Below are 15,290 nucleotides of genomic sequence, written 5' to 3' on the forward strand. Positions count from 1 at the left end.
TGCAATACGGTGATATTTATTCATGCGGTTCATTTCCCTGACTTACAGTCACATTTTAAACAAATTTTTTTTAAAAATTACAAATGTATACAAAGCCATACTTTTAATTCAGTCGACAGTGCTGTGGAACAGCGTGGGCGTGTCACTACACTTCCTGCCCCTCATGTTCAGAGCACACGTGTCTTAGACAAGAACAGTAATGTTAAAGACAAGGAAGGCAGATATTATTATTTATTAATGTATCAGCATTGTATTGGGAGCGAAAATAGCACAGTTTGTACTTCATGTGCGTTTTCTCTCTCCAACATGATTATAATTACGTCAGCATGCTCTCAATGCTCTTCAGCAGCGGTTTGCTTTAAGATTTACGAACAGTACAAAAGGCGCTAAAAGGTCACATCTGAAGACGAGTCTCTTTGTTCAGTAGCTTCAAAGCAGCATAAAGACCCCCAAGTCCACTTTCGCCCATTTATGTTCTGGAAATCTGATTTTTTTTTTTCCTCTATACAGCCATGCCATGGTTTTAAAATATGAGACCAAAACTAGGGAAGGACGTTCCTCATAGCACCCCAGTACACATTTCCCGTCCAGACTGAAACCTGGGGCAAGATGGACGCCGTCTCGTCAGTCTGAACCAGTGAGAGGTCATTGCTGAAGGTCAGAGATTTTCTGAATGACTTGTTGCACCACGTCCAGGCCTCGAGCCCAGCTCAGTGCCTCGTCTGCGTACAGGTTTACCGGAGCACAAAACGCCTCTTTCTTCAGCTTGGTGATCCGACAAGCTCCGATCACTGCTGCGGCGCTGATGATGAGCAGGAGCACAATCCTGAGGAGCAGAGAGACGAGCCGAGAGCACACGGAGCGCCTGGCCTGAGGCGCGCCACCGGAGGCCTTCTTTTTATCTGCAGGAAGGAGAAATGCAGCATTATTTTACTGGGACAGTGTCCTGCTGCAGGTCCACTTGGTTTTATAGATCAGTAACTTGTGGTTTTAAAAAAAGTTCCAGTTTGATCGGGAAATGCATGGCTGCCTCACTCGGAGGTAGTGTTACTCTATTGACCCATCCCACGTGACGTCACGACAAATGCAGCTGCCATTTTGGACATGAACTACCAGTAGTCTACCACAGCCAACAACGAGGAATGACGGCGAAGCATCGAAAGAAATATAGCCATCAAAGAAAGTTTTTACTTTCAGCAAGACTTCCATCATGCCATTATATTGTTGTGCACCTGGATGTAGTGACCATCAACACACAAGGCAAGATTTATCGTTTTATCGGATCCCGACAGATGCTGACCGACAGAGAAGATGGATAGCGGCCATTAACAGGAAAGATTGGCAGCCCTCGGCATACCAACGCTTGTGTAGTGACCACTTTGTTGGAGGTAAGACGAATAAAATTAGCCAGAAAAGGCATTACATTGCTGTTAACATTCTGTGGCGGCGAGTGTGTAACCAAACAGGCTAAAATAACCCATTGTAACCTCTTTGTTCTTCTGTAGTAGCTATTAGCTAACGACATTAGCTAACGTTGTGTTCCTTTGCTGTTGGTAGACTGTAGGACAGATCAGAGGCAGTGTCCTACAAATAAGTGTTCAAAACAAGAGGAACATGTATTTGTCTCTTAAATCCAGACCGTTCCCTGTAATCTGTAACAACGGTTGGAGAAAGTAATGGCAAATAGTGAGTGCACAAACCATAGAAGGTAAACTGTACACAGCGCCAGGGCAGTGTGATGGTATGTCTACTTTTAGATTGTGTTAGCTTATCAGTGAACACGACGGATACTTAAATGTGTGTGTTAGGTATTATTGTTGCAGTCTAAGCAGTCATTGTAAAGACGAGGGCTTCGTGTACTTCCGTACGTCAGTGAACAATCCTGGTGGAAGCAGGTAAACGTCGTTCTCTAAGCCTGCTAACCTCAATTTTTGCAAATACCTCTCCCTCTGCTCGCCCTGTAAATGCCCTACGTTGCTGGATAGTGAAGGTGTTTTCTGCATCTCGCTCCTTTTTCTTTTATGTTTTTCGTTTGTCGTCTTCCTCGCATTCAAACCGATTCGAACCGAAGTCCACTTCATGTCCAAAATGGCGGTCGCGTTTACGAAGGTCACGTGAGTGGGAAGGGTCAATATTCCCTTCAGATTCATCATAAACCGGCTCGTTCATTTATACGTCAAGGGAGTGAAAATGTACCACAATGTTAGTCTTTTAGATTCTGAGGATTTATAGAAAACTGGCTGAACATTCAGATCGCTTCAGACTGTGGTGTGTATCACACACTAATTAAAATTTTATACATCTCTCACACACACTCACTGGACATGAGTAATCACACGCTCTGATAGTCTAGTAGTAGAGCAGCCAATCAGCTCATATACCATGAGTAGAGAAAAATAAACTGGCTTCTGAACCAACCGAGGACGAAATAAAAACACTACCAAAACAAAACCACAAAAAATATGGAATGAAAGTATTTGATGGTAAGAACACATCTCTATTTTATTTTTCAAGAATTATCACATTTTTCACAAATTGCTCCTGTCATGTCGCCGGTTTGTTTACAATCCAAGCCGAAATAATTTTTTCGGACATTTTGTATAAAAGTTATTTATCGAATTTGCAAAAAAAAAAAAAGCTTCGTTTCTCAAAATCCAGTGAACGTGAACAGAATAAAACCGTTATTCCGCTCAATCTCGTTGTACGTGGATTATTGCAGACGAGGCGCGTAGCACCGAGTCGGCTATCAGCTCATGTACAACTCGATTTAAAAAAAAAAAAAAAAAAGAGCAACAGGAGGAGACTCCATCAGAGAAACACTGATCTCAGTTTTTATTTCCAATACGACCGTGTGAGGTCAGGATGGGACGATGCACAACATTCGGACTCTGACATCCTCTCACTGACCGAGCGACTCTCTGCATGCTTCGGTTTTACAAAAGAATTAAAACAAAATTTTGTCATGAGAACAAAGGAGACGAGAGGAGAAGCATTTTATGGAGTTTCACCATTTTGGGTCACAGGTTCACATCCATGATCTGCGTCATGTCAGTGAGCCACGCTACATTAAACAATTCATAATAAATCCAATTTAACACCAGTCCAGTGTCTCAGGCCAGAATGCTTGTATTTCTCAAGGCCACGCCTCCTTCACTGGGTCCAACGCCACAAAGCACAGAGGCCACGCCTCCTTCCTCTCCATCACAGACTCTACTTTCCTGCACTGATGATGCGTAACGCACCTTGATTTTGGCTGGCTCTCTTTCTCTTCTCCTCTTTCTTCTTCTTCTGTTGTTCCTGTGTAGCCTGAGCAGCCAGCTGTGCTTCATACTCCTTCCTTTTCCTCTCCTTCTCCTCTGCCTTTTTCCTTTTCTGTGCTTCTCTTTCCCGGGCCTCTCTCTCCCTCTGCTTCGCTTCTCTCTTCTTTTCTTGTTCTAAAAAGGAAAATGATAAAATGATAAATCATGCACATTTGTGTTTTGCATTCGTAAAGAAGAGGTGCACCTGGGGTGTGCTGATCTACCTTTCTCCTTCAGCAGCCGGCGTTCCCGCTCCTTATCTGCTTCTTCTTGGAGAATCTTCATGTGTTGGAGAACCTGCAGCAGAACAATATAGAGGACACCAATTAACACTCAACTTCTTCTCAGTCCTCCGTCACTGTGGATAAAAGTGCTCAATCAGTAAACGCAAATATAATTTATGGACTGTTTCAGGGTCTTCAGCACACTCCAGCAGAAGCCCATGTGCCTGCTCCCTCACCCTTCCGGCGCACTGCCTGCACTGTTTCTCATTCAGACAGTCTCCTGCAGCTTTGGCCAGCGTCAGCTCCAGGGGATTGTCTTTAAGATCCAGCCATTTCAGACTCTACAAACACAAAAATAGTCCTGATGATCCATTCCAGGACAGACCACATCAGCCTCATTCATCAGTCAGTCAAGTTCTGTGTAAATGTTTTCTTGGCCAAATCAAAAAATTCTCGTTATTACAAAAGTTTGAGATGCTGATTATGCACACAAGTATGAAAATATGTTGATAAATGCCAATCGGGTGTAAATTACTGAACACATTTGTTCTTTAATTTGCAATAGCAGTGGGCACAATGATGTACAACAGCATGAATACACATGACTTCACCTGAGGCAGAAGTAACACAGCTCTAATGATGCGAAAAGAAACAGAAAATCAGATCTAAAATGGCAAAAGAGCTGTTGTGTGATTGACTGTACGAAGATTTAGCAAGAAGTAGGCCATTATATTTTACTCCAACCTTTTACAAATGTAGACAAATAGTTATTGTTGGTTATTAAGAAAATGAAGGTTTTTTTTTTTTTTTAAACTTAACACAAGTTGATAAAGAATAGACGTTATGTTTCGGTCATTAAATTTTCATTTAATATTTTTTCAAACATATTGTGGGAAAATTGAATCATGAACTGTTAAATCGTGACATGCCTTTTAATCACTGACGGATGCCAGTCAAAATTTGACACTTAATTCAATATTATTCATTATATTTTTTCGATCACTTCATGTCTTAAAAGTAATGATGTCATTTCTCTTTACTTCGTTGATCATGAAGCTGGTTAAGATAATGCCAACAGTATTCAAAGGTAAACACTGGATACGCTGAAGAATTTAAAAATATTAAAAACACTTTTGTTTTCACCACATAATTCCATACATGTTCCAGATGTTATTTCATAGTTTATGTCTTCAGTGTTGACATACAAAATACAGAAAAACCTATGAATGAGGGGTGTACAAACTTTTGATCAGTACCATGTGTTATATAAGGAGCAGCTGGAAATGCAGTGCTACCAAGTGGGCTACTAGTAACAGATTACACCGAGACAAAACCACATGGTACCGAACCTTAAGGGTACTGGCTGAAATATCCCGCTCTTGTAACCTTTAGAGGGGCGGAGCCTTTACTGACCAGCGTCAGAGCGGAAACAAAACGAAAACTGTAACCTGTAAATCTATAACACGAGAGATTATGTATAAATTTATTAAATTGATTTGTGATTAATAAATTTCACATCTCGTTTCTCCAGTCAGGAAACATTTTTACACTTATTATAATAATAATATTTCTGATTTGGGGTAAAGTTAACATTTTAGTAATATTATAATCTATGTTGAAAAAAAGCTGACTTTAATTCACGCTATGAAATGACACCCATACGATGCTCCCTATACACGGCGAGCTCTTGAACCGACCCTGAGCTGGCAGAAGCTGAGCGGCAGCACCGTCAGCTTGTTGTTGTACAGATCCAGGTGCTGCAGGCTCGAGAGACGGCCGATCTCCTCCGGCAGGTTCACCAGCTGATTCTTACTCAGGTCGACTTTAACCAGGTGAGTTAGTGTACAGAATTCAGGCTACAGACAGAGAGAGAGAGAGAGAGAGAGAGAGAGAGCTGGTAAACGAGTATACAGGTCCTGTTAAATGAGCTGTTACTATAAAAATGAGAACACATGAGAAGGATTGAGTGCAGGGTTTCTGCTGGAGACCAATCAGGCTTGAGGAACACTGTGGTGATGTGATGGTGTGGAGCTCCGTGATTAAAGCTTACAGTTAGAACGGAGAGATTGTTACAGGAAAGGTCCAGAACTGTGGCCTTGGAAACAGCAGCCTGAAAAACAATCATTAGGAAGAAATGTTACACACCGAGTAAAATATTAAAACCCAGTGACGGTGATGCTGATCAGTGATTTACATGCAACATTGATTAAATGAGCAAAAACCGATCATTTTACAAAACCCTAAACATGTTCTGTGGTACTCCAGATTTAACACGCTTCTTAGCACCTGGGTGCATTCCCCCCCCCAAAAAAAAGTCGTGGCCCCTGGGTGCCCCCCCATACTGCCATACTCCTGTGCAGTGATTGTGATGCAGACTGACACTCACCAGCTCCTTGACTGGGACATCTGTGAGGTTACACAGGCTGAGATCCAGCTCGTTCCCCTCCACCTTTTCCCGCAGACTCTCAACTTTGGCTTTATTCATTCTGCCAACATTTAAAATAACAGAGAAAAGACTGAGGAATGTTGAACTGCTAATAAAACATGCTGTCCAGAGCCCTGCAGCCTCTACTGCTCCCTCTCCCCTACTCCCTCTCCCTTGGCTCCCCTGCTCCCCCGCTGCCTCTCCCCTGCTGCTCCCTCTCCCCTACTCCCTCTCCCCTGGCTCCCCTACTCCCTCTCCCTTGGCTCCCCTACTCCCTCTCCCTGGCTCCCCCGCTGCCTCTCCCCTGCTGCTCCCTCTCCCCTGCTCCCTCTCCCCTGGCTCCCCTGCTCCCTCTCCCCTACTCCCTCTCCCTGGCTCCCCCGCTGCCTCTCCCCTGCTGCTCCCTCTCCCCTGCTCCCTCTCCCCTGGCTCCCCTACTCCCTCTCCCCTGGCTCCCCTGCTCCCTCTCCCCTACTCCCTCTCCCTGGCTCCCCTACTCCCTCTCCCCTGGCTCCCCTGCTCCCTCTCCCCTACTCCCTCTCCCTGGCTCCCCTACTCCCTCTCCCCTGGCTCCCCTGCTCCCTCTCCCCTACTCCCTCTCCCCTACTCCCTCTCCCTGGCTCCCCTACTCCCTCTCCCCTGGCTCCCCTGCTCCCTCTCCCCTACTCCCTCTCCCTGGCTCCCCTACTCCCTCTCCCTGGCTCCCCTACTCCCTCTCCCTGGCTCCCCCGCTCCCTCTCCCCTACTCCCTCTCCCCCGCTCCCCCGCTCCCTCTCCCCTACTCCCTCTCCCTGGCTCCCCTACTCCCTCTCCCCTGGCTCCCCTACTCCCTCTCCCTTGGCTCCCCTACTCCCTCTCCCTGGCTCCCCCGCTGCCTCTCCCCTGCTGCTCCCTCTCCCCTGCTCCCTCTCCCCTGGCTCCCCTACTCCCTCTCCCCTACTCCCTCTCCCTGGCTCCCCTACTCCCTCTCCCTGGCTCCCCTACTCCCTCTCCCCTGGCTCCCCTGCTCCCTCTCCCCTACTCCCTCTCCCTGGCTCCCCTGCTCCCTCTCCCCTGCTGCCTACTCCCTCGCTCCCTCTCCCCCGCTCCCTCTCCCCCGCTCCACCGCGCCGCCTCACACACAGTTAGCAAAGCAGCTCACTGAGCTCACACCGCGGGTTTATTCACACCACACCGCACCGCACCAAACATTCGCTGAAACTCACCCTTCACCGCTCTGACTCCACAGCATGCAGCAGAACCCGGAGCGCAGCGGGAATTTCAGCGATTGGAAATCCACGTCATTCATTCAGCCTGGTGCTGGTTGAGCTGGCAGCCCGAGGGTCCAACATGGCCGCATCCCAAACGGCTCTGTACAGCCTACACATGCGCACTACATTACAGACCGAGTCTGCAGCGCGCGCGCGATGGTGTAGTGCACTGCGCAATAAACAGGAAGCTGTTTGGACTTCAGCCTGTCACGACTCTGCCTTGATTTTTATTGCGCATGCGTAACATTTTTACGCTGCTGTTGTCAGTTACACTGCACTGAAGTGGCGTGTGGCGCCATCTGTCGGTTAGGAGGAGCATTTTTCTCCATCATAAATAAATAAATAAATAAATAAATCCATTATAAAATTCATCTCATCTCATTATCTCATCTCATCTCATTATCTCATCTCATTATCTCTAGCCGCTTTATCCTTCTACAGGGTCGCAGGCAAGCTGGAGCCTATCCCAGCTGACTACGGGCGAAAGGCGGGGTACACCCTGGACAAGTCTCCAGGTCATCACAGGGCTGACACATAGACACAGACAACCATTCACACTCACATTCACACCTACGCTCAATTTAGAGTCACCAGTTAACCTAACCTGCATGTCTTTGGACTGTGGGGGAAACCGGAGCACCCGGAGGAAACCCACGCGGACACAGGGAGAACATGCAAACTCCACACAGAAAGGCCCTCGCCGGCCCCGGGGCTCGAACCCAGGACCTTCTTGCTGTGAGGCGACAGCGCTAACCACTACACCACCGTGCCACCCATTATAAAATTAACTTCACTACAATTTTTTTAATAATGTACTCTATATTGTTACACATTATTTTGAAGTTGTATATCAATGTAATTTTTTAAAAATAGTAGGAAATGTTTTAAAACTAATTTGATATAAATAATTGTAAAATATTTATTTGAGGGCGGCACGGTGGTGTAGTGGTTAGCGCTGTCGCCTCACAGCAAGAAGGTCCGGGTTTGAGCCCCGTGGCCGGCGAGGGCCTTTCTGTGCGGAGTTTGCATGTTCTCCCCGTGTCCACGTGGGTTTCCTCCGGGTGCTCCGGTTTCCCCCACAGTCCAAAGACATGCAGGTTAGGTTAACTGGTGACTCTAAATTGAGCGTAGGTGTGAATGTGAGTGTGAATGGTTGTCTGTGTCTATGTGTCAGCCCTGTGATGACCTGGCGACTTGTCCAGGGTGAACCCCGCCTTTCGCCCGTAGTCAGCTGGGATAGGATCCAGCTCGCCTGCGACCCTGTAGAAGGATAAAGCGGCTACAGATAATGAGATGAGATGAGATATTTATTTGAGCAAATTTTCCAAGTCTCCTGAATCAAATCTGGCATCTTTGCGTCACAGCTCCAGGGTTCCCAGTTTGATCCTGAACTCGCAATACTGTCTGCATGGAGTTTCATTTGTTCTCCTCGTGTCCATGTGGGTTTCCTCGGGGATCTCGGGTTTCCTCTCACTATCCAAAAACAGGCCTGTAGGTGAACCGGAGACTCTAAACTGCCTTCAAGTGTAAATGAGTGTGAAAGCGTGTGTGCATTGGATCCTGTAATAGACTGACGTCGTATCGAGGCTGTATTCCTTCCTCACTCCCAGTGTTCCCATGACTAATCGTGGAGTGTCCATTATACAAGTCCCTGTCTAAGCTGTTACTATAGAAACAACAGTACATAAGAACAAGTGCATTAATTTGAACCTGTGATTTGTATTAAAGCTGGAATTAGCATCAGAGCTGCTGTGATAGAAAATTAATCAACACTTTTTAAGAAAGTGATTTGACTCTGAATCGGCACCTGCAGGAAGTGAACCAAGCACAAAAAAAGCGTAAAAAGGAGAAAATAAATCCTGGATGCAACAAACTAGTTATTTATATAATTACCTTATCATTTATTTTGTGTTGGCTCTTCTTTACATTTTTCCATCACTGTATTTCTGACCAATGAATGAAATAGTTTTATGAGGATGTTTTCAGTCGTACATTCCTTCTTATCTGTTTAATTAATGTCCAGTGTGAAACCAAACTAAATAACAAATGAACAAAAAGAATCGATTTTGCTCTGATTTGGACTCGGCAAACTAATAGTTGTGGAAGTGTCTTTAGAAGGTCTTCATACATGAAAATATGCTATCAGCTACCTCACTGACAGGCCGCAGTACGTCAGGCTGAAGGACATCACGTCTGACACTGTAATTAGCAGCACTGGAGCACCCCAGGGCACGGTGCTGGCCCCTCTTCTCTTCACCCTGTACACCACAGACTTCTGCTACAACTCGGAGCTGTGTCACATTCAGAAATTTGCCGATGACACAGCCATAGTGGGGTGTATCAGTGACGACAGAGAGGAGGAGTGTAGGATCCTGGTGAGGGACTTTGCTGTGTGGTGCAACAGGAACCATCTGCAGCTCAACACCTCGAAGACCAAGGAGCTGGTCATTGACTTTGGGAGGTCCAGACCAAGGTCATGACCAGTTCTGATCGAGGGAGTCAAGGTGGAGGCTGTGGATTCCTACAAATACCTTGGGCTGTGGCTGGACAGCAAGCTGGACTGGACTTGCAACACCAATCACTTACACAGGAAGGGACAGAGCAGGCTGTACTTCCTTAGGAGGCTGCAGTCCTTTAACATCTGCAGGAAACTCCTGTGGATGTTCTATCAGTCTGTGGTCGCCAGTGTCCTGTTTTACACCGTGGTGTGCTGGGGGGGCAGCACATCCAAGAAGGACGCATCCAGGCTGGACAAACTGATCAGGCGGGCCGGCTCTGTGGTCGGCATGAAGCTGGACTCTCTGGTGACGGTGGCAGAGAAGAGGTCTATGGACAAACTACTGAACATCATGGACGATGCCAGTCACCCTCTGCACACCGTCATCAGCAACCAGAGGAGCCTGTTCAGTGACAGAATGCTCCTCCCCAAGTGCAGGACGAACAGACTCAAAAACTCCTTTGTCCCTCACGCCATCAGACTGTACAACTCCTCTCTGGGGGGGAGGAGGGGGAACAGGAGGACAGAGGACGGGAAGGAGCAGTAGCCTAGCCTAACAATAAGCAATACTGGACAATGTGCAATATAAAGTGCAATATCTCTCCCAGCAACACCCTGAAGCAGAAACTGGTCCACCCTAAGGACAGAATAGCCAGACACAAACAGGACAACGTAGTGTATGCAATTCAGTGCAGTGAGGAATGCATGGACTTATATATTGGGGAAACAAAACAACCGCTTCACAGGCGCATGGCTCAACACAGGAGAGCCAGTTCCTCAGGCCAGGACTCTGCTGTCTATCTTCATCTTAACAACAAAGGACACTCATTTCAGGATTGCAATGTACGCATTCTAGCCAGAGAGGATCGTTGGTATGAGCGAGGAGTTAAAGAAGCCATTTTTGTCAACCTGAAACGGCCATCGCCACTGGTCTAAGACATCATTTATCAGCCACCTACAATGCAGTCCTTGGCACACTTCCCAGACAACTGAATGCACACCAAAACCCAGCTGCTTTCAGTGACTCACAGGAGGACAGAGAGAACCAATGATCTTTTGATCACCGCAAAGACTCTCTAGGCCGTTCACACCCAGCCTCCAGTGACCCACACCAACAGGAGGACTCAACCACACCTTAGGATTACTTTTCATCCATGAGAGGATAAATACCTGATACTCCCTATTAGTCAGACAGAACTGAAGAAGCCTTTTGGATGAGAGGTGAAACGTCTTCAAGAATCTTCGAGCAAGTCCAGTTGCTCTCTTTTACCACCCACAGTTTACTATGACCTGGATGACTGAGAATCTTTACAGACACGGGGAGAACATGCAAACTTCACACAGAAAGGCCCTTGTCGGCCACTGGGCTCAAACCCAGGACCTTCTTGCTGTGAGGCGACAGTGCTAACCACTACACCACCTTGCCGCCATGAAGGAAGATTTCATCTCATCTCATTATCTGTAGCCGCTTTATCCTGTTCTACAGGGTCGCAGGCGAGCTGGAGCCTATCCCAGCTGACTACGGGCGAAAGGCGGGGTACACCCTGGACAAGTCGCCAGGTCATCACAGGGCTGACACATAGACACAGACAACCATTCACACTCACATTCACACCTACGCTCAATTTAGAGTCACCAGTTAACCTAACCTGCATGTCTTTGGACTGTGGGGGAAACCGGAGCACCCGGAGGAAACCCACGCGGACACGGGGAGAACATGCAAACTCCACACAGAAAGGCCCTCGCCGGCCACGGGGCTCGAACCCGGACCTTCTTGCTGTGAGGCGACAGCGCTAACCGCTACACCACCGTGCCGCCATGAAGGAAGATATCACGAAAAAACAATTTTGACCTTTTTGGTGACCTTGACCTTGATTGGATGACCCTCAAAATGTTGGAGGTTCTATTTGAGACCAATGTCCATCTATCATGAAAGTTTCATGAAGACTGGTCCAGCCATTTTCCTGTAATATCATTAACAAACAAACAAACCCCACTGAAAACAATACACCATCAATTCAACACATCTTATAGAGGCCCTAAGCTATGGAATGATCTACCTCTCCCATTAAGATCCATATCATCCTTCTCTTCAAAAAGCAGCTTAAAATACATTTTACCTTTTCATGAATCTTCCAGTCAGTCATCGCATCTATTCTCTGCCCTCTCCATTGCCTCACTTCTTCACTTTTATTTATTTTTTTGTTTTTGTCTTTTTGTGTCCGTTTTCCATGATTATTATCCCTTCTTGATGTTTCTTTTCATTACGTACCTTGTCTCCTTATTATCCACTTACATTGTTTTGTATCTTGTTTCTATATTTTCCATTTTACAATGACTATTTTGTACATTGTCTCCTTACTTTTTAAAGTTTATTTGTTAGCCATCATCATAATGATTGATGCTGATTATTGATGGGGTGGAACTCTTGTACAAGCTCTTCGGGCTTCGTTCCCTCCTTGCACCATTGTTCTTTTGAGTGCTAAATAAATAAACCTAAATAAACCTAAACCTAATACTTCACCCCCTGGTGGACTCCGTCCCGGGTGAGGTAAAAATAAGAAAAAATAAATTGTTCCAGTGAGAAGCGGCTGCTAAAACGCACACAGCGTAGCCGGAAATGGTTCAAATCAAAACCGGAGATGGAGTTGGATGAAGGAAAATAGAAGGTGTATGTTATGAGTAGCAGCTGCAGGAGAAGCTATAAAGTGTGATCAATAAACACACTGGTTCTGTGTACAGGAAGAACAAGAGCGGACCGAGATCCGAACCCTGCTGAACTCCTGTAGTGAGGTGCTGAACCTGAAACTTATTTCATTCCACAAGTTCAAAAAGAAGTCAGAGACATCCGTGAGGTATATTTGTTAGAAAGACATGTTTATTGTTTTGGTAGGTTTCATTTTATAAAAGTGATCACTGTACAGACTCAGTTCATCTTTTATACTGTTTATCACAGTCAATGTTTCGATGGGTGCAAAATGACCATAAGACAGAACAAAAGTCTACAGGAAATGCGTTTCAAATGGAAGCTGTCTCTAACATGATGCGACGTCTGGAGTATTCTCGCAGACCAAACTTCTATTCGACAGATACAAATACAATTCCACTGCACAGCTACACATCTACTGCATTCAAGGACAAATTCGGCTAAACCCATCGACCTACGTTGTCTGTGTGAACCTCTGTATTGTGTTGAAGGAAGGGGCTACTGTAAATTGTAAATATCTACTGCATAAGACATGTAGACCACCAGGCTAGTGTTACATGCACCACAGATTTGTGGTCTACGGAAAACAAACAAACAAACAAACAAACTCTTACAAACAAGCTTATTTTGTAGAAATGAGTATTACAACATCACAGCATTTTTAATATTTCATCAAACACATCTGACACAACCGAGTTGCTAGTTTATTCGTTACTAGATCAGTATCGCTAATAAACTGGCGACCTAGCATACCACAACGATAACAAGCGCTAACTAATATAAAATCAAAACAGGACGTTTTTACTTCTCAAACAGAGATCAGAAATCAATTGGATTCGGTTTTAAATCCTGACCAGATTTCTTTACAATGAGTCATAATGTTCAGATTGAAGATTACGGTTTATAACGCATGGCACAGTATAGTACGCTTACTCATCTTGTTCCAACTGTACTCTCATAGAAAAGGGTGCTACTCCAGAGCGTTCCTTGTTGCTGAGGTGAGACCAACAAGGATATAGCTCTTCTACCTTTAATGTGCATCTTTTACCTAGAAAAGTGCATGGCATGAAAATTTAACGCTTTTTAAAATGTCCAATTATGTACCTTAAATCCTTTAAAAGAGACACATTATTCACGTTTCCAGGTGACAATTCGATATTAAAGGTTAAAACGAGGTATCCTTGAGCGACAAAGACAAACACAATTACAGTTTAGTACTATTTTATCCAAAAGAGTGTGTTCAGAACTCGTCAAGTATCTCTGCCCAATAGTACCGAGTTGGGATGTAACCAAATACAACATTATTCAGAATGAACAGATCGTTTGTTCGAAACAGACACAAATAAGAGGGGTGCTATTAGTTTTTTTATTTTAGAAAGCTACGCAAGGCATCTGGTTGGGACTCGACTTTCAGGTGAGCGGAAAGATATGAAGCTTGGGGATAAAAGAAAGACCACCTTCATCCATGTAAACCATTTACACTGACACATTTACTGTAGTTTAAATTAGTCTTCTAGGTTGTTTATATTTTGGGAAATAGAACCAACTTTATATTTCAGAAAATGTTACGAGCAGATACAAAAAAAAATTATCCTATGCACAACTCTATTATTATGTCGCCCCCTAACGCTAAGGTCATACGTAGCTGGTTGAGCCGTAAGAACTGGGGCTGGGGCTAACGTGGACGTTCCAGCAGATTTTGGAGGTGGTCTGTCACATAAATTTGGGCGGAGTAAACATGCAAATGAAGCCATGGTAACTGTGATGGTAGAGGCCTTAAGCATTGCCGGCAACGATGGATGAATGTCATTACGGTTATAGATGGTAACGACGGCGGGGCAGCAGAAGCTTCCGCAGTTGAGGCTGGTTGGGTGACGGCAGTGATGTATAGCGACGTACAGCCTTACGGCAATGACAGCAGTGTGTACGGTTTCATTCACAGCTGCAGTACGGCATTGCAATCTCATCTCATTATCTGTAGCTGCTTTATCCTGTTCTACAGGGTCGCAGGCGAGCTGGAGCCTATCCCAGCTGACTACGGGCGAAAGGCGGGGTACACCCTGGACAAGTCGCCAGGTCATCACAGGGCTGACACATAGACACAGACAACCATTCACACTCACATTCACACCTACGCTCAATTTAGAGTCACCAGTTAACCTAACCTGCATGTCTTTGGACTGTGGGGGAAACCGGAGCACCCGGAGGAAACCCACGCGGACACGGGGAGAACATGCAAACTCCACACAGAAAGGCCCTCGCCGGCCACGGGGCTCGAACCCGGACCTTCTTGCTGTGAGGCGACAGCGCTAACCGCTACACCACCGTGCCGCCATGAAGGAAGATATCACGAAAAAACAATTTTGACCTTTTTGGTGACCTTGACCTTGATTGGATGACCCTCAAAATGTTGGAGGTTCTATTTGAGACCAATGTCCATCTATCATGAAAGTTTCATGAAGACTGGTCCAGCCATTTTCCTGTAATATCATTAACAAACAAACAAACCCCACTGAAAACAATACACCATCAATTCAACACATCTTATAGAGGCCCTAAGCTATGGAATGATCTACCTCTCCCATTAAGATCCATATCATCCTTCTCTTCAAAAAGCAGCTTAAAATACATTTTACCTTTTCATGAATCTTCCAGTCAGTCATCGCATCTATTCTCTGCCCTCTCCATTGCCTCACTTCTTCACTTTTATTTATTTTTTTGTTTTTGTCTTTTTGTGTCCGTTTTCCATGATTATTATCCCTTCTTGATGTTTCTTTTCATTACGTACCTTGTCTCCTTATTATCCACTTACATTGTTTTGTATCTTGTTTCTATATTTTCCATTTTACAATGACTATTTTGTACATTGTCTCCTTACTTTTTAAAGT

General features: G+C 45.3%; 1 protein-coding gene across 1 annotated transcript; it reads right to left on the reverse strand.

Annotated features, from left to right (window-relative positions):
* On the reverse strand, window positions 1-7,346 carry lrrc59 (leucine rich repeat containing 59). The gene is made up of 8 exons (XM_060940322.1): window positions 7,154-7,346; window positions 5,910-6,009; window positions 5,574-5,633; window positions 5,221-5,379; window positions 3,760-3,864; window positions 3,524-3,596; window positions 3,243-3,434; window positions 1-902 (listed from the first exon to the last, which is right to left on the reverse strand). Exons 1-8 carry the CDS (start codon window positions 7,234-7,236, stop codon window positions 646-648), a joined length of 1,029 nt encoding a protein of 342 aa, XP_060796305.1. The 5' UTR covers window positions 7,237-7,346; the 3' UTR covers window positions 1-645.
* Between the last annotated feature and the right edge of the window lie 7,944 nt (window positions 7,347-15,290).

This window comes from Neoarius graeffei, chromosome 14, assembly GCF_027579695.1.
Source record: "Neoarius graeffei isolate fNeoGra1 chromosome 14, fNeoGra1.pri, whole genome shotgun sequence".
In the NCBI taxonomy this organism is placed as follows: Eukaryota; Metazoa; Chordata; class Actinopteri; order Siluriformes; family Ariidae; genus Neoarius; species Neoarius graeffei.